Source organism: Selaginella moellendorffii, unplaced genomic scaffold (genome assembly GCF_000143415.4).
Source record: "Selaginella moellendorffii unplaced genomic scaffold, v1.0 SELMOscaffold_42, whole genome shotgun sequence".
NCBI classification, from domain to species: Eukaryota; Viridiplantae; Streptophyta; class Lycopodiopsida; order Selaginellales; family Selaginellaceae; genus Selaginella; species Selaginella moellendorffii.
Window position 1 is genome coordinate 947,327 of NW_003314303.1, and position 20,654 is coordinate 967,980.

The following is a 20,654-nucleotide window of genomic DNA, read 5'->3' on the forward strand; positions in this document are numbered from 1 at the left end:
TTCCACGGACAGATTCTCCGGCAGGGACTGGAAGGGAGTTCTGTGGGGATTTCCCTGCTTGTGTTGCGGACCACATAGAAATCGCTTCCTGCTTCCTGATGTTGTCAATCTTTCCATCACTTTCTTTTCTCCAGGTCCGAATCACAGCGAAAAGTGGAGCTACCTCTCTGATACAATGGCGGCAATCGATGGTGGCTTTGCGAAACCTTTGTGGCAAAAATCCAATGTGAGAGCTTGGCGAGAGCTTGTTGACAACACCAAGCTTGCTCTCGAGCTTGGTGACTGTGTAAACTCGCTGGTAGCAGCAAAACCAAGGCTCTCAAAACTCCAACAGGGATCACGCCTTCAAAGATTGTTTGGCGCGAATCCTCAAATATACATCAAAGTTTTTTCTCAAGTGCATCTTTTCCTACTCGCATGCTCCGAAATGCTTGGAACCCAGCGATGGCGTCTCCTCGAGCGCCATGTCCTGCAATCAAAGTATTCCATGCCAAAGTGTTGGGAGACGCAATGGAGCTCTCAAACACAAGCTCGGCGACCTCGACGCTCCCGCATTTACAGTAGAAGTCGAGACTACATATCACCTAGTCTGCAGTGAAGGAAAAAGAGAAAGATCTCATACCTATGTGCAAGATCTAGCAATTCCAACTTGTCCACAAATCATACAGTTGCATCCTATCACAACATTATGTCCAATCTACATGCAAAGAAGCCAAGAGTAAGCAGTGCTTAATAAAAGAAAAAATTTCTCAAACGTGAACCAAGTCGTCAAGCTTCACCTTATCCCAGATGACTGTATCACACCAGCTGATGATTAGTCCAGGGCAAATGAGACTTCAGAAGAAGAACGAGCCACTTTTGTTACCTCTCAGGGTCGAGGATGAATTGGCACTCACTGCTTCCAATCTTTATCAGCAATTCCTAAGAAAAAAACATTGTTTATTATTTATAATAAATCAGTGCTCCGAAAATTTTGTATTTTAACCCCACACTTTTATTTTTCCCACTTTTCCTAAACAAGATATTGTTTCAGAATGTTTATAAATTCTAAATATGTTATAGTTCGCTAGATTGACGGTTTGCTCAAAAGTAATTTGTATGATCAATTATCTTTTCTATTTTTAATTTTATCTTTACTCTCCTGTTCATTGTTACGATCAAAACTCTTGGTCATAGTTTCACATCTACGTGTACAAAAAAAGCTGGACGCTACTTGCGAGGAAATGCTTGGTCGTCGACTTGAGGCAGGAGACCAAGCAGCTCAAGGCACAGTTGAGTTAGTTTCTTTCATTTCTTCAGATGTACAGTATTTCTAGAGGATGCTCGGAGCGTCTTCGTGGAGATAGAGCAGCCGAACAAGGTTGCATCATATCTAGAGTTGCGGATTTCGACTAATGCTCTGGCTAGATGCGGAAATGGCCTTAATTCCGGTTGAGTTGGACCGTTTGCGGACCTCATTTCAGCTGAATTCGTTAGGGTTTGGTTGCGTGATCATGAATGAAAAGTAGATTTGGAAGCGCGAGATTTCCCTCTGGATCCAGGAATTTTGAGAGTCAGGCCGAAATGGAGAAGATTTGGTGTCTCGGCTGCATTTTCTTGCGCCGGCATCTCATTCCACGCGACGTTGCATCACATCTTGAGCATCGAAGTAGTCAGTAAACTCAAGATCCCTGATGTATCATTCGAGATAAGATTTTGTTTATAAACGGTTCCCAAGATCCTTGGTGTCATACCTCCAAGCAAACTTCTTCGCTTAATGGTAAGAGAGCCATCATAAGCTATGTCGTCTCAAATCTGCAATTGCAGAGCCCGCATATGTGACAAAATGTCAAAACTGCGCTCATGGAGTTGATGTGTGAGGCTGTCTGCAGAGTATCGGAGTAAACCCATGGATTTCGTTTAATCAAGACGATGGCTGAGGGGCACTCTTCCTTGTGGCTCTGAGGATGGCACTGGGACCTCTGTTGCCTAGGCTGCATCCAAACTCTCCCTAACTTTCGAAGTGGTGAACAAAAGTTTTTGGGTGAGAACATGATGGAGAGTGTGGTAAGTTGAGGAGGAAAGACTAAGAAATCATGCAAAAGATTGGAAGGAAGAAGAGGAGAGAGGGAAGAGAACAAAGCACCTCTCTCTATGTGATTTTTAGGGCTGTGGAGTCCCAAAGGACTTTAAACATGATAACAGGGATGGAGCTCAGCATGGATGGCTTGAACTCAATGGACTTGGACACTCACTATCACTAGCTAAGTTTTGTGGAGCATTATTGTAGCATTCCCATACCTTTTTAGCATTTAATTTTTACTATTGATTTTTGGTTTGCTTAAGCAAATCTGTAAGTCTAGAATATGAGGATATTCTACCATTTAAAAGTTGTTATTCATTGTTTATAATTTATAAAACTTCTTAAGCACTTTCTAGTATATTCGTTTTTATTTTACCATCTAATGGTTGATATGCAATAAAATTTATATTGTGTTTATAAATTATAAACATATTTATAATTATAAATTTTTATTTGATTAATTGGATTAATAAGTAAGAATAACATTACTATTGAGCAAACCAAACATTGCTATGACTGAAAGCTCACCATGCCTTTTCCCTCCTCTAAGGAGAATAATCTCCCCAACTTAGAGACTTATTAGACCACTTGTGGTGGTTCTCTCCCTTTATTTAGTTTAATTTTTGTTAGACCCATTAAAGACACCTTTTCTATCTCTGCAATGCGTAACTGATTTTTACTATTTTATATAAAAACACAATAAAATATCCCTCAAACCATTTTACATAATTATTAGAGGCAGTAAATTGCATTTGTGAGGTTCAAGTGTACAATTACGATGCCATATACTAATATTAGAGTCGTGGGATTTTGATAATTATTAGATTAGTTTTAATATTCATTTCTATATATAAACTAGGGTTTTGGGCTAATTGATATACATATTTCTGTTTTCCATTTTTATATTTTATGCATGGTGGAGGTGAAGTGTAGTTTTAATTATCCCTATGAAGTGTTTGGATTTAGTATTTTAGTTTGATCTAACTTTTATATAGTTTAAATTTTCTTTTCTTTCTAGCTTTTCCAATTTCTTCTTTGTTGCTTTTCCTTTATATTCATCTTTATGGCAGAGCTTTCTCTTTTAACTTTGGAGCAGTAGTTGGTGCAATTACTTGATATTATGTGATTATAATTGAATAATCAAACTCAATTAATGGCAACATTCACAGCATGTGATAGAACTCCTCACCAATCCTTGCGTCCGGTTGGAGTTCTTTTGTGGGAGTCCTAGAGATGATGTGTACTATTAGTTTGATCATTTTATAGCATATATTATTTTTGGGATAATGCTCAGTGTTTGCATGAATTTCCCACATGTGTTTAAAGGACAGTGTTATAGTGGTATAGTGGTTTAAGTGCAGTTACTCATGAGGATTAGAGCATTCTCCTAAATGTCTTTATGCATTTGGACATGCCAACAATTATGATGATGCCTTCCAACAATTGCATCATTTTTGTCAAAGGCTGTCTAAGTTAATGATGTAATTTGATGTTTGTTTTTTGCTTCATACCAAATATGTCAGAGAGGATCAAATTAAATGTTGTGGCCAACACTTCATAAAGATCTTGTAAAATTTATGTATACACTTGCTCTAGCCACCCTAGATAATACTCTTCACTTGGCATAATGTTATGAAATGTTATTTTTTCCACTTCTCATTGTATATCCTTTAGTTCCATTTCTTATAAAAGATAGTCATGTTCTAATGGAGGTGGATGTTATTGCCACCTAAGTTCAAGAACAAGGACGAAGACGTAATTATAGCTGTGATGTTTATTGTTGGGCATATGATAAAAGTGGTTACATTTATGAGTATTGTTAATATTTTCAAAAGTGGTGACCTCCATTTCCTGGGTGGAAACTTTAATATCAACAACATCCTATTAGTGTTGTTACAATAGAAAGTCTAAATATTGAGATGCTTATGAGAAACAAAGAGTTGTAAGAGTAAAGTGGGAACATCCACAACACCAAGAATTTCTTCGATTAGAGCTTTGCGTCTTGGAATCTGATGATCACTGCCTACTCGCATGACAGCCAGGTGAAATCTGCCAAGAGCCTCTTCAATCAAACTCCAGCCAAGAACCTCCTCCTCTACAACGCAATGTTCATAACCTATGCCCAAAATGAGTGCCATGCCCTTGCGATTGAGCTCTTTGCCTTGATGCTGTGCAGAGATCTCGTCTCCTACAATGCAATGCTCTCTGCGCTCGCGAAATCTAGCCCTATTGATCAAACCAAAGATTTCTTCGACCTAATTCCCGAGAAGAACATCGTTCCATGGAATGCGATGCTCACAACATATGCCGAGAATGGGCATCTGGAAATGGCGATTTCCATGTTCGATTCGATGAGCCATCATGATATTGTGTCCTACACTGCCATGCTCACTGCGTATGGATCGAGCGGCCAGATAGAACACGCAAGAACAGTGTTTGATTCGTCACCCCAGAAGGACGTTGTTTTATCAACTGCCATGCTCGCAGCATATGCCCATTTAGGGTTCTTGGCAGAGGCTAGCACAATTTTCCAATCTATGCGAGAATGCAGCATAATCACGTGGAATTCTATGTTAGCTGCTCACGCATTGAGCAGCACAATCGAGAAAACGAAGTGGATTTTCGATTTGATGCCGGTAAGAGATACAGTGTCTTGGATTTTGATGTTCAGCGCATATGCCCAGATTAGGCATCTGGAGAAAGCGATTTCCTTCTTCACGACAATGCCAATGCCACACGCAGTCCCAGATCGCGTCGTGCCCTGGAACACGATGCTCGCGGCGCACGGAACCAGCGGCCAGGACGCCGGGGCCGCGAATTTGCAAGGTGTGGCCCCGGATGCCGTCTCCTTTTGGGGGCGTTTGGCCACACCGGGGACGTGGATTCCAGCTGGAGCTACCTTGTGTCGATGCGCAGCGATTACTCGATCCAGCCGGAGAAGCTCCACTTTGGGTGGGCGATCCGGGCTCGAGCTGGGAACTTCGATTTCGCCCGGGATCTCCTCGACAACATGCCATTCGTTCCAGGGATCGAGCAATTGAGCTGCCTGACACTGTTCTAGAGCCAAACAAATTAGATTTCGTCCAGGAACTTCCAGAGATCGAGCAATTGAGCTATGACGCAATCGCCCATCTCGAGATCTAGACTAGACAATTGGTAGAAACAAAGATCTTCCTCCTTGGTCCTTTCAAAGGGCTGTCTCTTCGCTCTTCGGAGCACTGGCCGCCTCGACTCTCTCCTGGACAGCATCCACAGCCTTGTCTTGGACGCTGCTTTTCCCCTTGAGATCCTCGGCCGCGGCCTTGAGCTCTCCCGCCGCGGCCTCTTTCTTCTCTGGAGCAACGTCGGCCTCTCTCGACTGATAAGTGTGGAGATAATCCTCGGCCTTCTTTACGTAGTTCCCAAACGGCGTGCCTTCGAGCTTGCCATAGTGTGAGGCGCCCTGGAGAATGTCCTCGGCAGCGTCGGCGAGCTTGGCAGTGTCCATACCCCCACCACCACCTTCCTTCTTAGCTCCTGCTCCTCCCATTTGCTGCTTCGCGGCGTCTAGAAGAACGTTGGCACTGCCCATAAGCTCCGAGTAGCTTGGAACTTCGCCGCTGGTCTTCTTTGCCTCCCCCGTGCTGCTCTTCTTTGGCTCCTCCGTGCTTGGTCCATGGCCTGCTTCTTCCGTCTTTGGCTTCTCGCTCTCCTTCTCTCCGCTGAGAAAGGATCCTGCCTGCTTCTTGAAGAAATCCATACAGGAAAAAAAGAAATGTGAGCAGACAAAGAGAAGATGAACCGAGAAGAAGAGCCGAGGGTAAACTGTCGATGACACTCTCCAGTGGATATTTTTATAGAGTCCGGGAAAACGAGTAAAGGGACACGATTTTTGACGCGTGGGGGCCCAAACCGGATCACTATCCTCCTGTGAAGAAAGATGGACGAGGTAAATGTGAGACAGAGAAAAAAAGATATATACAAAACTACCCCACCGACAAGTGCCACCAAGACTCCGATTTGGATGCACCACCAAAGATTTTTATCAAGCCGCTGTGGTTTGATTCGTCACAGTGACTTACAAAACACGTCGGAGAACTATAGTACAAAGCTTTCGAGTCTTATTTCGTGCTGCTACCTTGTCTGCCAAAGAAAAGAAGAGTTTAGCATAAAAGAAATGGAAAAACTTGTCATACCCTTGTCATACCAGGTAATGAATTGTCTCGCTCCAGTTAAGAACTCTGTATCTGCAAAGAGAGAGAAGTCAACCAGGGAATCGTGAATCAAAAACATGTCCTTCAGCCACGCCAATTCCTCATATGACTGGTCCGTATTCTAGTTACACGAGCACTGCTCCAACCGGTTGCAAGACCGGGAGCAACGACGTGCAACGTCAACGGGCAGCGCAGTGAGATTACTAAATTATGCATCATAGGACCGAACCACTAGAAGGAAAAAAAGTAAAGTGAACTTACATTGAGAGCTTAGAAGTTTAAGATGATCTTCTCTTGTGGAACCCCTTCGGCCGAAAGTAGATCAGTCACATCCTGCAATAAAAACATCACAGTGAAGGTAGGGCAAAGGGAAACAAAAAATCTCTACCTTGACCATGCCCTTGTGGCCACAAAGAAAAGTAACAACTTGAGAGGAATCTGGAATACTTATGTTCTTCGAAAAGGCTGCCTGTGGCACAATAAAGCGAAGCTAAATGAGAGATGGAGTAAAAGAGAAAACAATGAATCATGTCTACAACAGTGACCATAAACCTGGACATATCCTGATTCGCCCATCCAGCTCCCATCAGGCTGCGAGAGCACGGGAATTATGCTCACGCCGCTTGCCTCCCACTCTTTGAACTTGTCCTATAGTAGAAATAAGTGAGAATCGACAACCGAAAGAGAAACAAAAGAAGAGTACCCGATATGCCATCCTCTCAAGACTCCTGGCTCCATAGTAAAGCCTCACATCGCTCCTCCTGTTCGCGTCAATTCCGGCCTCTATAAGTGATCGAATCGGACTGTCCTGAAAAAAAAAGGAACCATACGTAAACCATCCCAAAAGATAGCGAAAAAACGAGTGGAAAGAAGGAAACATCATGTCTACGCAAACTCCAAGAAATGAAAGAACAAGAGAGTGGAAAGATGCCTACGTACGAACAAAAAAAGATACGAGTGGAAAAACATGTCTACCATCCCAAGAGATAGCGAAGAGCAAGAACAAAAGAAAAAAAGAAAAAAAAGAATGGAAACGGAAGAAAAAAGAAGAAGAAATCACGTTACCTGATACCAGAGCCAGTCGCGAAGAACAGCACAGTCTGGAACTTCTCTGGAGGGTAGAGCTGGTCGATGTCGAAACCTTTGCCCATCACTTGGCTTAAATCCACCTTATCTCCCTTGGCCAGATCGCACAGCACAGCCGAGGTAGTGCCCTCCACGTCCTTGACAAGGAACTCCAAGAATCCCTTGGCGGCGGTGGAAGGCGGGGAAGCGATGGCGAAGAATCCCGGCTTGTGCTCCTCCTTTTTCATCTGGACGAATTGCCCCGGCTTGGAATGCCCCTTCTGGAGCTCGGGATTCCGGCCAATGTCGAGCACGATGTGGAAGAGTTGTTCCGCCGCTGGAGCAATCTCGACCAGCGGCGCCGACGTCCACAGCACTTCCTGCTTCCATTGCGCCCTCACGACGAATCTCACCCGCGCGGAGGATGATTTCTTGGACAGCGTCGAGCAGTACCTTTTGGCGAAACGCAAGCTCGGCGCCGCCGCCGTCGCCGCTGCTATCGCCATGGGATTTCCTAGGGCAAGTACCTGCGGCGCTCGCAATACCGCCATTGCCAGGAACCCTAAATTCCCAAATTTTGGGAGGCCTTTAAAAATGCCCTTGTTGGGCATTTGCAACAAGTACGGATCCTCAATCTTGGAGATCTTCTTTGGGCATAGAATCAAACACTTGTGTAAAGTAAAGAAGCATATCTTGTGCGCAGATATACAGTAATATATTTTTTCCTGACAATATTCTTTCATGAAAATAGAACGTTCTTCTAGCTTCCAAATGCCCAGCTTGGGCATTTTCATTATCCCATGTTGACTTTTGCGTTGACATGGTTGACTTTGCATTCACTTACATTGAAAAAGTGGCTCTGGCTCCTAAGAGATTCTTTCTTCGATGCTCCACAGCGATGGCGTTTCGACCACCACCACCACCAGCAGGAGCTGGAAAGTGGCAAAGAAATCGACGAAGGGAATCGCCACACTCTTGGCGGCGCTCAAGGAGGCAAGCAAGGCCAGGGATGCCAAGAGGGGGCGGGAGCTCCACTCCGACGCCATAGCCAGTGGAGTGGCTGGCGATCTCTTCGTGGGCAGCAGCCTGGTGGACATGTACTCCAACTGCGGCCTCATGGGCGAAGCGCGAGAGGTATTTGACGCCATGCCCAGCCATGACATTGTCTCGTGGAATGCGCTCATGCTCGGTTACGCAGAGAACGGCGATGGATTCGCGGCGCTCGCCCTCTTCTCGCCGATGCGCGACGAGGGCTGCGCTCCAAACTCGAGAACTTTTGTCGCTGCGGCGAAGGCATGCTCTAGCATTGCCACGGCTGAGAAGGAAGAAGAAGTTCCAAGAGGTAGCGAAGTATGCTCGACTTCCAAGATGAGATCGCTGGAGATTGGAATGGCGATCCACTCGCAGGCGCTGGAGAGGAGGTGTGGATCCATTTTCGTGGAGAGCTGCCTCGTCGATATGTATGCCAAGTGTGGCAGCATGGACGACGCTCGGCGCGTTTTCGAAAGGATGGAGAGGAGGAATATGGTGGCCTGGACGTCGCTCATGCTGGGCTATGCCGAGAGTGGCGATGGCCAAGCTGCGCTCGAGCTCTTCCAGGTGATGGAACGCGAGAATTGCCCGCGGGACGCTCGGACTTTCGTTGCCGCGGTGAAGGCTTGCTCGAGCCTGGCTATGGCGTCGAAGGAAGGATCATCTAGCGCGAGAGCCTTGAGAGCTCTTGAGACCGGCATGGCTGTTCATCGCGAAGCTCGCAAGAGTGGATTCGAGTCGGATGCTTTCGTGGTTTGCGGGCTTGTGGATTTGTATGCAAAGTGTGGGAGCATGGAGGACGCGAGGAGGATCTTCGAGCGCTTCTCTAGCCACGACGTTGTCTCGTGGACGGCTTTAATACTCGGCTATGGTGACAATGGCGAAAACGAGGTGGCGGTGAAGCTCTTCTTTCGCATGGTTCGCCAGGGATACCATGCAAACGCTCGGACTTTCGTGGCAGTGATCAAGGCTTGCAGCAGCCTTGCCGAGGAGGAGCAAGGCGGGAATGCGATAAAGTTTCGCGCTCTTGCCACTGGAATGGCGATCCATCGCCTCGCAGCTGCGAACGGTGGCTGCGATTCCAGGGACGTTTTCGTGGGGAACACTTTGATCGACATGTATGCGAAGTGTGGAACTATGGTGGATTCCCGGCGAGTTTTCGATGCGATGCTTACACGGGACGTGGTCTCGTACAACGCGATCATGCTGGGCTATGCCGAGAATGATGGCGAGGCTATGGCGCTCGAGCTACTCGCGGCCATGCACAGGGAAGAACCGGGCGTTGTGGCGAATAGCTTGAGCTACCTTGCTGCTGTGAAGGCTTGCAATCACTTGGCATCCCGAGAAGAAGCCAGGGACTTCGATGGAAGAGCTGTGAAGATCGAGAGCCTGGAGAAAGGCATGGCTGTTCATGCTCGAGCTACGGAAGCCGGGTGTGATCGAGATCTTTTAGTGGCGAGCAGCCTGATCGATATGTACTCGCGAGCTGGAAGCATGGAGGATTCGCACAGGGCCTTCGATCAAATGGAGAGCCACGATGTAGTGTCATGGACGGGGCTCGTCTCCGGCTATGCCGAGAATGGCGATGGCGAGAGCTCCCTGGCGGTGTTCTTCGCGATGGTCGACGAGGGAGTGGAGCCCGACTCGTGGACGCTCGCGGCGGCGCTCAAGGCGTGCGGATCCATCGCCTCGAGCAAAGCTGGGCGACGTCTCCATGGCGAGATTTGCCGGCATGGACTGGAGGGCGATACCATCGTGGTCACCGGTTTGATCGACTTCTATGGGAAGTGTGCTACCATGGCCGACGCTCAGCGTGTCTTTGATGGTTCCGTGGTTGCCGCACGGGACGTGGTTGCATGGACGGCTCTAGTGTCCGGCTATGGCCGCCAAGGTGACGTGAAGTTCGTGTTTGTGACGTTCCAGGCGATGGTGGACTCTGGCGTGAGGCCGGGAGGTGTGACCCTGCTGTGTGTGCTAGCCGCATGTAGCCATGCCGGGCTTGTGGAGCGAGGGAAACGATTGTTTGGATCGATGAGAGAGAAGTATGGAATTGATCCTGGGCGAGAGCACTATCACTGCGTGATTGATATGCTGGGGCGAGCAAACCATCTGGAGGAGGCGCTGGAGATTGTGAGATCGATGCCCTTCCATGCGGGTGTCGTGACCTGGATGACGATCTTGAGCGCTTGTAGGAAGTGGAAGAACACGAGAGTTGGAAGTGAAGCATTTGATGCGTTGGTTGGAATGGATGTGAGGGTGAAATCGTCAGCGTACTTGTTGATGGCTCATGTTTATGAGAGCTAAGATCTTATCGGAGCTCTTTGAATTTATGCCGTTGGATTTAGGGTTCTTGCTAGATCTTTTGCAATGCTGATATTCTCTCCAACTCTATCTATGCTCCATCGTTTAAGATCTCCTCTTGACTTGATAGGTCTCCTAGTCGGATTCAAGGAAATGTGTAGACTGAAGACTGGAAACGATACACGAACCTTAAGATCGGTCTCTGGAAAGAAGCCTGGTATTGTTTAGATTATTCTTCCTAGGATGTCATGTTACAGATGCTGTTTTCTTAAAGGAAAACCCAGACCTCGAAGCCTACACAGTCTAGCCCGAGCTATAGAACTTCCAAAAATCTTGGAAGTAAAGATGCTCGATCGAGAGAGATCTTTGCCGGAGTGTTTGCAGACTCCACTTTCTAAAGGTATTATGTACTTTTTTCTCGTCTTGTCACTACTCACTTTCTTGCGCAGGCTTTCTGCCAAATACAAAAGAGTCCCTTTTGCCACCGCTCCGAGTCATGAGAATTTCCCCACGCTATGCTTTAAGTTCATATTGCATTAGTTTAGGCCTTGGATGTTCTGGATCGCGTGTGCTTCGTGCCACTTGCAGCCGAACTCTTGCAGCCGATTGTTGATTTCCAAAGTCCAATCCAGATCTTGTGCTCGTTGTTTATTAACCAGGGCTTTTTATTTACCAGCAAAAAACCAAAAAACTGGGCATAGTTTCATTGAGCACGAAAAAAAGTTTCTTGTGTCCTTGGTGTGAACTGCTTCTTAAGACTTAAGCCGCGTTTACATTTCTGACCATGGAAGGCATGCATACTTCTATATGTCAGGAAAAGCGATAAAAGGATGCTCAAGCATTTGCAGGTATTTTGTGATTAATGTCTGTTTACATCTCCTAGTTTCACCCTTCCACAGTTGCCAATGTGGAGTGAGTTCGAACAGCAAAAAGCTTCCAAGCAGACACAAAACGATTTGCTGCATTGACTGATCACCTTTCTTCCTGAGGAACAATGACACTTGAAACAGAAAAACTCATTCTCGAGCAGAAATAATCAGTGATGTGAATAGTAGTTCATCCTGGACTGTTGGTAACATCTCTGAGAAAATTTTGTGGCAATCTAGCAGTTCTCCAAGAGAAGGTTTAAGGCCAAGCTTCCCCGCATTGTAGCTGAGTCTCAGCCTAGATCTTGGCAGGAGGGCCGCCATGTTTTCCCACACGGTTTTCGAACGAATTTCATGTGACAGTTATTGTCACATGACAATAACTGTGAACTAAGAACAGAAACAGAGTAAAAGGTGAGAGAACCAAGGTGTGTAGAAACCGGGTGAGGTCACAGTGTCATCGACTAGAATCTTCTAACATGAGACCAAGGAATTGGAGTTTGCTGCAATGTCCCTTCTCTCACTCCTTTCCCTTTCTCTCTGCTCGTCCTTTCCCTTTCTCTTTGCTGAAACACCAACAAATAAAGGTCTGTTTTTACACCCGGTCGCTACTGTGATCGGCAGGCTTCGTGAAAATTCTGATGGTGGATGGTGGCTGTTTCTAATTATTAAACAGTGTTTCTTACATAAATGACATTCTTTTTCATTCTCCCATGGCTTAAGCTGATGATCCTTCGGTGATCATTCTGATTGTGATGGAACTACTGATTAATTAGGTTTATATTGTGAGGGGAATGCCAGAAGTCGAGCTCGATATCTCCTAGATTTCGACCTTGTTGGCTACATCACCCCATATATACTTTTTATATATGGTTTTGGGATCAGTATCATAAACTATATTACAATTTTTATAAGAGCATCTGGCAACGATATCAATCGAGGCGATCTTCTTCCTCTCCTTGGAACGGACGAGAAACGCGACGCACGGAACTGCAGTTGCGATCCGGAGCAGCAAGCTGGTGGTGCTCCAAAATCCTCGCAGACTTTGCTGGATCGAAGCGTCTGGAGCAGCCCCTGCTTCATCTGCGACACTGCTCTGGGCTTACAACACCTATTGCCAAGATGAAACAAGAAGAAATAAAGAGCTCTCTCCTTTTCAATGGAAGTGGGCCGGCACGATGCCACAGAGCAGTTGTCAACGGTGGACCATCATCTATGCCAGAAAAAAGAATCTGTAGAATCGACAGAGCAATCTTTTTGATTTTTTCAAATTCAAACTTTAGCTTGCATTATATAAGATTTACATGGTCCTTATATAAGAGCAACATTATTTTTATAAATATTTCTTTATCCACTCATGTTCGAGGACCTTTTCCAAAGTAAGCCTCCTTCCGGGATCCAATTCCGTCATGCCTTGGATAAGCTGCCTTGCAGAAAGGGATGGAATGCTATCCCAATCCATAGAATTGTGATGGAGATTCCTTAAACTTCGATCTCTCTTGCGTGCATTCTTAAATACCACCTCCACATCCATATTTGGGAACGGACAAGCTGCCGTGAGGCAAGTGTAAAGCAGCATCCCTAAGCCCCACACATCGCTGGCTGTGATATAGCGCCCATCGAGCATCGCTTCGGGGGACATATAATCCCACGTCCCAGCCCCACGCTCGTTCCACGGATCATCCATCCAGCAAGCCATCCCAAAGTCGGACACCTTTGGGACATAGAACTTCCCAGGCCGCGGGTACTTCAGCAAAACATTCGCGGGCTTCAGGTCGCAGTGGATGATCTCGTTGTCATGAACCCTCTTTAGCGTCTTGGCGAGAGCTATGACGATCTTTGCAGATTCTTCCTCATCAAGCTGCCCCTTGTACTTGATCCGGTCCTGAAGGCTGCAATTGCACAGCTCAAGAACAAGGTGGTACACCTCCCCGTACTGATTGGGCTCTTCTCGTATGATGTGCTCGAAGTGGACGAGCCCCTGTTCACCCAAACCCTTGAGTGACACCTCTAGCATAGCCATCACTCGAGCTTCAAACAGCCCATCGGGCCCATGAACTGTCTTGATCGCAAAAACCTTTCCATCACTCCTTCGGAATGCCTTGTACACCGTTGCTTGCCCTCCACCCCCAATCGACTTCTCTAGTCTATATTTCTCTACCAGCGCTGGGTATTCGTCACAGAGATTTTCATCCAGGACCGTGTGGTACTCCATCCCTTGCCTAGGTTTCTTGGGCACATAGTTCTCCAAGCTGTGCTCGCGCTCGCGCTTAACCATCTCGAAAGAGCTCTAGGGCTTGTTTGTAAAGGCAGAATTTTAGTTTATGCATCTTTTATTTTAAAGGTATCATGTTCAAGTGAACATTTCCTGGAATGCCAAGTGTGGAAGCATGAGAGACTCTCGGCGACGGGATTGAGAACCACGACGTTGTCTCCTGGACGGTATTGGTTCTGGGATACGCTCAAAACCGGCAGGAAGATTTGGCTCTGGAGCTCTTCTCGCAGATGGAAGCTGCTATGATCAATCCAGATTGCTCGAGTTTTCTCGCGGCTATCAAAACTTGCTCTAGTCTGGCTGCGCGAGAGGAGATTGATGCGTCGTTGGCTGTGAAGAGCAAGAGCTTGGAACGAGGTTTGGCGATTCACTCTCACGCATCAAACTCTTGCGGCTTCAAGTTGGAGGCGAGGAGACATCCACTTGGCAAACACGATGGTGGACTTGTATGGCAAGTGTGAAAGTCTAGAAGATGCTCGCAGGGTGTTTGATTCGATGGAGCAGCACGACATCGTTTCCTGGACATCGATCATCACAGGCTATGCTCACGAGAGCCAAGATGGAGACGAAGCTTTCCTTCTCTTCTCTTCCATGCAAGAACAAGGATTTAAACCCGATCGTTTAGCTTGTCTCGCCGCTATCAAGGCTTGTAGCGTAATCACCGAGAAGAAAATGGGATTTAGACGTAGAATCTCTCGAGAAAGCAATGAAAATCCACTCGTGGATCTCGCAGCTTGGCCTGGAGAGAGATCCAGCAGTCTGGTTGATATGTATGCCAAGTGTGGAAGCTTGATCATGGACGCTCGCAGGGTATTTGATAAAATCTTAGATCGCGACATAGTCTCGTGGACGTGGAACTCTTTCCTGTTTGGATGTGTTTGTTTACATTGGCGAAGACGAGCTTGCGTTGGAATGCTATGCAGCCCTGGAAGTTGCTCCAAACTCTCAAACCTTTCTTGCGTTGTCGCAAGTTTGCAGGAACCTGGGAGATTTGAAGCTCGGGAAGCTCTTCCACGGACAGATTCTCCGGCAGGGACTGGAAGGGAGTTCTGTGGGGATTTCCCTGCTTGTGTTGCGGACCACATAGAAATCGCTTCAAAGGTCCTGCTTCCTGATGTCAATCTTTCCATCACTTTCTTTTCTCCAGGTCCGAATCACAGCGAAAAGTGGAGCTACCTGTGATACAATGGCAGCAATCGATGGTGGCTTTGCGAAACCTTTGTGTGAGAGCTTGGCGAGAGCTTGTTGACAACACCAAGCTTGCTCTCGAGCTCGGTAACTGTGTAAACTCGCTGGTAGCCGCAAAACCAAGGCTCTCAAGACTCCAACAGGGATCACCCCTTCAAAGATTGTTTGGCGCGACTCCTCAAATATACATCAAAGGTTTTTCTCAAGTGCATCTTTTCCTACTCGCATGCTCCGAAATGCTTGGAACGCAGCGATGGCATCTCCTCGAGCGCCATGTCCTGCAATCAAAGTATTCCATGCCACAGTGTTGGGAGACGCAATGGAGCTCTCAAACACAAGCTCGGCGACCTCGACGCTCCCGCATTTACAGTAGAAGTCTTCACCTAGTCTGCAGTGAAGGAAAAAGAGAAAGATCTCATACTTATGTGCAAGATCCAGCAATTCCAACTTGTCCACAAATCATACAGTTGCATCCTATCACAACATTATGTCCAATCTACATGCAAAGAAGCCAAGAGTAAGTAGTGCTTAATAAAAGAAAAAATTTCTCAAACGTGAACCAAGTCGTCAAGCTTCACCTTATCCCAGATGACTGTATTACACCAGCTGATAATTAGTCCAGGGCAAATGAGACTTCAGAAGAAGAACGAGCCACTTTTGTTACCTCTTAGGGTTGAGGATGAATTGGAATGTTTATCAGCAATTCCTAAGAAAAAAAACATTGTTTGTCGTTGCATTGCTTTTATTATTTATAATAAATCAGTGCTCCAAAAATTTGGTATTTTAACCCCACATTTTTATTTTCCCCACTTTTCCTAAACAATATATTGTTTCAGAATGTTTATAAATTCTAAATATGTTATAGTTTTTGGTTTGCTTAAGCAAACATATAGATGGTAGTGAATATACCTAGAATATGCTTGGATATTCTAGGATATTCTACCATCTAACGGTTGGTATTCATTTAGATTAATTTGGTATTTATAATTTATAAACATGTTTATAATTTATAAACTTTCCAAAACCCTTCCTAGTATATTCTTTTTTATTCTATCATCTAATGATTGATATGCAATAAGATTAATCTTGTGCTTATAAATTACAAACATGTTTATAATTATAAACTTTATTTGATCAATTAGATTAATAAGTAATAATAAAACTACCATTAAGCAAACCAAGCGTTGCTACATGCAATGCGTAGCAATTTATTAGATTGACTGTTTGCTCAAAAGTAATTTAACATTCTTTCTATTTTTAATTTTATCCTTACTCTCCTGTTCTTTCCATTCATTGTTACGATCAAAACTCTTGATCATAGTTTCACATCTACGTGTACAAAAAAAGCTGGACACTAGTTATGCTAGTTGCGATCAAATGCTTGGTCGTCGACTTAAGGCAGGAGACCAAGCAGCTCAAGGCACAGTTGAGTTAGTTCCTTTCATTTCTTTAGATGTACAGTATTTCTAGAGGATGCTTGGAGCATCTTCATGGAGATAGAGCAGCTGAACAAAGTTGCATCATATCTAGAGTTGCAGGTAACTTTCAACTAATGCTCTGGTTAAATGCTATTCTAGGACGAGCTATATGGAAATGGCCTTAATTCCGGTTGCGTTGGACCGTTTGCCTTGAGGACCTCATTTCAGCTGAATTCGTTAGGGTTTGGTTGCGGGTTTATCATTTGGGAATGGCGGGATCATGAATGTGCTGAGGTAAAAGTAGATTTGGAAGCGTGAGATTTCTCTCTGGATCCAGGAATTTTGAGAGTCAGGCCAAAATGGAGAAGATTTGGTGTCTCGGCTGCATTTTCTTGTGCCGGCATCTCATTCCACGCGATGTTGCATCACAGCGATGTGCTATTGACGACTGATGTGCATTGGTACACACAGACTCTGGATCACTATGCGACTCAAGTGAGAAGTTTTCTTTCTTTTTCCTTCAAGAGATTGGATTTTTACGTGCTCGATCTTTGCAGGACGATGGAACTTTTGCTCACCGTTACTATGAGTTTACTGACTACTTCGATGCTCAAGATGTGTGGTGAGGGACCGTGTGTAGGGATCCAAAACGATTATAGCGGTAAGAAAAGCATTTTTCTCGACTGAATTGGATCACTTTTCTTACCTGCGGTGTCAAGGTGCTAGCAAAAAGATTAGGAGCTGCAATTGTTTCTCTGGAACACCAATACTATGGACAAAGCTCACCATTCAAATCTCATGCGACAGAGAACTTGATTTTCCAAGTAGGCTCTTTTCGATCTTGCAGCGTTTTGTGAATATTACCAGGTGAGCAACTATTTTATAGTTTCATGGCTTGAATAGATTTGGAGGAAATCAATAAAAGAGTTGGCTATAAAAAGGAGGGACATAAATGCGAGCACCAATACTTATGATCAAAAGGACTTGAAAGAAAACTTGGCTGCAGGAAATCTTTCGAGTAAGTCTACTGTTGAGATTGCTTTCTAACGATTGTATCATTTTCGTCAAGAAGCATTTAAGTTAGTGATGCAATTTAACGTTTGTTTTTTACTTCATGCTGAGCTAAATATGTCAAAGAGGATCAAGTTGGGAATGTTATGGCTAGCACTTCATGAAAATCTTGTAAAACTTGTGTATACACTTGCTTTAGCCACCTTTGATAATATTTTTCATTTGGTACAATGTTATGAAACATTGCCTTTTTTATTTTTCGTTACACGTCTTTTAGCTCCACTTCCTATTAGAGATGATTATGTTCCAATGGAGGTGGATGTTGTTGCTGTCGAAATTCAATGACAAAGACGAGGATGTAGTTATAGCTGTGATGTTTATTGTTGGGCATATGATGAAATTAATTACACTTATCAATGTTGTCAACATTTTCCAAATTGATGACCTCTATTTTTTGGGTGGAGATCTTGGTATCAACAATATCTTATTAGTGTTGTTGTAATAGAAGATTTAGACACTAAGATGCTTCTGGGAAATGAGGAGTCACACAAATAGTGAAGGATCTTTGCATGAATAAATTAGTGACCTTTCCATCATTTTTTTAGGAGGGCACAAGTTTATTTAATGCTTATTTTCTAAATTTGTTTTTATAAAAAGAAATATTTTATTATTCTCTTTGTGTTGGTTAATATATGCTTGAGTTTATCCTCTATTGCTTAGTTTATTGCCACACATTGCCATCTATATTTGCGTCATGTGGCAAAACTAATTTTCATTTTTTATGGCAATGGATATACATATGCATATGTATGGGATTAGGTGGATCTAATTGTACATATGAGTGATTTAAACCTTAAGTTATAGTTGTTGCAAGTGGTGCCAAGTCAAATTTTTGACTTCATCCTTGGTATGGATTGGTTATGATGCAATTATGCCAAATGTGACTTTAAAACTTTTCCCCCTTATCTTATATTTTTTTATATGTTTTTTAGTCCTTTTACTTATGTTATTTTTCATTTCTCTACTTCTATCTTTACTTCCATCACTTTTGTCTCTTTATTACTTTCTCCTATCTTTTTGTTTTGTTCATTTATTCCCTTTTTTGATCCTTTTGACGATCTTTGTGTTGCAATGATTGACTTATGAAAGAGTTGTGAGACACAAATCCCTAAGCCCCAAAGTGGAGCCAAAAGGGTGCCACGTGGTAGTGGCCGAAGCGGAAGCCAAACGAGCATAACATGTTTGGATTAAAAGTTCCAACTTGAGGAGTCCGAGATGGACCTGAGACGGAGTCTGAGATGGATCCGAGATGGAGTCCGAGATGGACCCGAGATGGAGTCTAAGATGGACTTGAGATGGAGTCCAAGATGGACCTGAGATGGAGTCTGAGATGGACCTGAGATGGAGTCTGAGATGGAGTCTAAGATGGAGTCCGAGATGGACCCAAGATGGAGTTCGAGATGGACCCGAAATGGAGTCCGAGATGGACCGAGATGGAGTCCGAGATGGAGTCCAAGATGGACCCGAGATAAAGTTTGAGATGGACCCGAGATGGAGTCTGAGATGGAGTTTGAGATGGAGTTCGAGATGGACCCGAAATGGAGTCCGAAATGGAGTCCGAGATGGAGTCCAAGATGGACCTGAGATGGAATCTGAGATGGAGTCTGAGAAGGACCAGAGATGGAGTCCGAAGTCGAGACCGAGACCGAGACCGGGACCGAGAGTGAGACCGAGGCTGAGGCCGAGACCGAGCCCAAGCCCAAGTCTGAGTCCAAGTTTGAGTCCAAGTCCGAGTCTAAGTTCAAGTCTGAGAGGGTGAAAGCTCAAAGTGTTCGTCTCCCAGACCCTGGGGGGTTTGGTGAGCTCCAAAAGTATAGTAGGGGGAGGACTCTAGTTGAGTCAGTTTGGCTAGGAAAGGCCAGTTTGGCCCAGGAAAGCTGTATCCAGGTGTTGGGTGATGGGATAACCACTGGGAGGTCTAAGGCCAGAGTGAATATGAACTGTCAACCAGGGTAGCTTGGTGAAGTGTTCAAGAGCTGGCTTTAGTTCCCTCGGGAGATCGAATGGTTGATGCTCCTAGTCCAAGTGTGGGTGGCACTACCTACTTGGATACCTGGCATGGCTTAATGAAACTTCACTTTAAGCCCATGGCTAGAGCACCCAAAGGCAAAAAGCAGGGAGAGTACCCACAAGGCTTGTGAAGCTCTTGGATTTGGACTTCCCGGGAGGTCACCCAACCCAGTATTATTCAAACCCAAGGATGCTTAACCCCAAATATCCCAAGACCCTTAACCGATTGGAAAAGGGGGTACACTCTTGTTCATGGGCTCTTTCCCTCTATATTTAAACCCTATGGACCATCTCTCGAGTCGTTCTCTTTGGTTGCTTACAATCCACCACGCTTCCCTGCAAGTTCACGCCCTCGTGAACAGAAGCTGAGAGCCGCAGCTCTCCCGAGAGAGCCGCTCTCTTGACACCCTACCCCTCGGGTCGAGCCCAACGGGAGCAAATTGGACCAGCCAGATGTCAATCAACATGTGATGTGATTCCCCTAACCAACCAACAGAGTCGGACCCGAGACCCCCTCTAATACCAAATGTAAGCTCCTGGATTTGGACTTCCCGGGAGGTCACCCAGCCTAGTACTATTCAAACCCAAGGACGCTTAACCCTAAATATCCCAAGACCCTTAACCGATTGGAAAAGGGGGTGCACTCTTGTTCATGGGCCCTTTCCCTCTATATTTGAACCCTATGGACCGTCTCTCGAGTCGTTCTCTTTGGTTGCTTACACCGAAATGTTATCCCAAAGTCCCAGACTGTAGAATGGAAGAGGAGCAGTCCTCTAGTGTGGTGACCAAAGATACAATCATATGGTGAGAAAGTCCTAGAGGACAATGGGACTTAGTGGTCAGGCTTGTGGGCCTTGTCCCAGTGGCAGAGTAGGCAAACTCGGCTATGGATGGAAAAGGGACTTGGTGGGGATTGTAAAAGGGATATTGGGGAAGGCAGTTCCCCCTGTCTATGGGCATCTTAAGGATGATAAGGAGTGGATCTTGGATGGTCACTCCTGAACGGATAGCCCAGTCATTGAGAGACGGGATTGCAATGTAGGTGGTGTTGGACCACCGGTGGTACCAAGGTGAATGGGCATAGCTTTAGCGTAACGGGCTGGTATGTTGGTGGTACCTTGGAGTGTCGGTCTTGGGACCGGACATGTGAAGCACTTGGACCAAGTGCAAATG

At 45.3% G+C, this 20,654-nt stretch overlaps 4 protein-coding genes across 8 annotated transcripts; 2 read left to right on the forward strand and 2 right to left on the reverse strand.

The window, feature by feature from the left end:
* The first annotated feature begins 1,415 nt into the window (after nucleotides 1-1,415).
* LOC112349740 (pentatricopeptide repeat-containing protein At4g02750-like) lies at nucleotides 1,416-5,103 on the forward strand. Its single transcript, XM_024684695.1, has 2 exons — nucleotides 1,416-1,504; nucleotides 4,101-5,103. Exons 1-2 carry the CDS (start codon nucleotides 1,416-1,418, stop codon nucleotides 5,101-5,103), a joined length of 1,092 nt encoding a protein of 363 aa, XP_024540463.1.
* A 759-nt stretch (nucleotides 5,104-5,862) lies between these two features.
* LOC9636146 (fruit protein pKIWI502) lies at nucleotides 5,863-7,864 on the reverse strand. Of its 5 annotated transcripts, none has more exons than XM_024684723.1 (8): nucleotides 7,321-7,864; nucleotides 6,959-7,058; nucleotides 6,808-6,903; nucleotides 6,644-6,724; nucleotides 6,517-6,588; nucleotides 6,249-6,288; nucleotides 6,041-6,184; nucleotides 5,863-5,969 (listed from the first exon to the last, which is right to left on the reverse strand). In XM_024684723.1, the coding sequence occupies exons 1-5, from the start codon at nucleotides 7,824-7,826 to the stop codon at nucleotides 6,526-6,528; spliced, it is 846 nt and encodes a 281-aa protein (XP_024540491.1). In that variant the 5' UTR covers nucleotides 7,827-7,864; the 3' UTR covers nucleotides 5,863-5,969; nucleotides 6,041-6,184; nucleotides 6,249-6,288; nucleotides 6,517-6,525. The 5 variants fall into 5 exon arrangements, with proteins under 5 accessions (XP_024540491.1, XP_024540489.1, XP_024540490.1 ...); XM_024684721.1 differs by having other exon boundaries at nucleotides 6,037-6,184; XM_024684722.1 differs by having other exon boundaries at nucleotides 6,032-6,184.
* Nucleotides 7,865-7,989: 125 nt separating this feature from the next.
* On the forward strand, nucleotides 7,990-10,948 carry LOC112349781 (pentatricopeptide repeat-containing protein At1g11290, chloroplastic-like). Its single transcript, XM_024684866.1, has 2 exons — nucleotides 7,990-8,454; nucleotides 8,519-10,948. Exons 1-2 carry the CDS (start codon nucleotides 8,121-8,123, stop codon nucleotides 10,654-10,656), a joined length of 2,472 nt encoding a protein of 823 aa, XP_024540634.1. The 5' UTR covers nucleotides 7,990-8,120; the 3' UTR covers nucleotides 10,657-10,948.
* A 1,091-nt stretch (nucleotides 10,949-12,039) lies between these two features.
* LOC9636147 (probable myosin light chain kinase DDB_G0282429) lies at nucleotides 12,040-13,797 on the reverse strand. Its single transcript, XM_002979786.2, has 3 exons — nucleotides 12,889-13,797; nucleotides 12,506-12,615; nucleotides 12,040-12,085 (listed from the first exon to the last, which is right to left on the reverse strand). The coding sequence occupies exons 1-3, from the start codon at nucleotides 13,795-13,797 to the stop codon at nucleotides 12,040-12,042; spliced, it is 1,065 nt and encodes a 354-aa protein (XP_002979832.2).
* Between the last annotated feature and the right edge of the window lie 6,857 nt (nucleotides 13,798-20,654).

Coding starts and splice junctions, on each gene's coding strand:
- LOC9636147 (XM_002979786.2), bottom strand. CDS start 13,797: ATGGTTAAGCGCGAGCGCGAGCACAGCTTGGAGAACTATGTGCCCAAG. Junction 12,616..12,888: donor GGAGGCTTACTTTGGAAAAG/GTCCTCGAACAT, acceptor TTGTAAGCCCAG/AGCAGTGTCGCAGATGAAGC. Junction 12,086..12,505: donor CGGATCGCAACTGCAGTTCC/GTGCGTCGCGTT, acceptor TTGGTGTTTCAG/CAAAGAGAAAGGGAAAGGAC.
- LOC112349740 (XM_024684695.1), top strand. CDS start 1,416: ATGGCCTTAATTCCGGTTGAGTTGGACCGTTTGCGGACCTCATTTCAG. Junction 1,505..4,100: donor TGCGTGATCATGAATGAAAA/GTAGATTTGGAA, acceptor CTCGCATGACAG/CCAGGTGAAATCTGCCAAGA.
- LOC9636146 (XM_024684723.1), bottom strand. CDS start 7,826: ATGGCGATAGCAGCGGCGACGGCGGCGGCGCCGAGCTTGCGTTTCGCC. Junction 6,904..6,958: donor TTGAGAGGATGGCATATCGG/GTACTCTTCTTT, acceptor TTTCTACTATAG/GACAAGTTCAAAGAGTGGGA. Junction 6,725..6,807: donor GCGAATCAGGATATGTCCAG/GTTTATGGTCAC, acceptor ATTGTGCCACAG/GCAGCCTTTTCGAAGAACAT.
- LOC112349781 (XM_024684866.1), top strand. CDS start 8,121: ATGTTGACTTTTGCGTTGACATGGTTGACTTTGCATTCACTTACATTG. Junction 8,455..8,518: donor TCATGGGCGAAGCGCGAGAG/GTATTTGACGCC, acceptor TCGGTTACGCAG/AGAACGGCGATGGATTCGCG.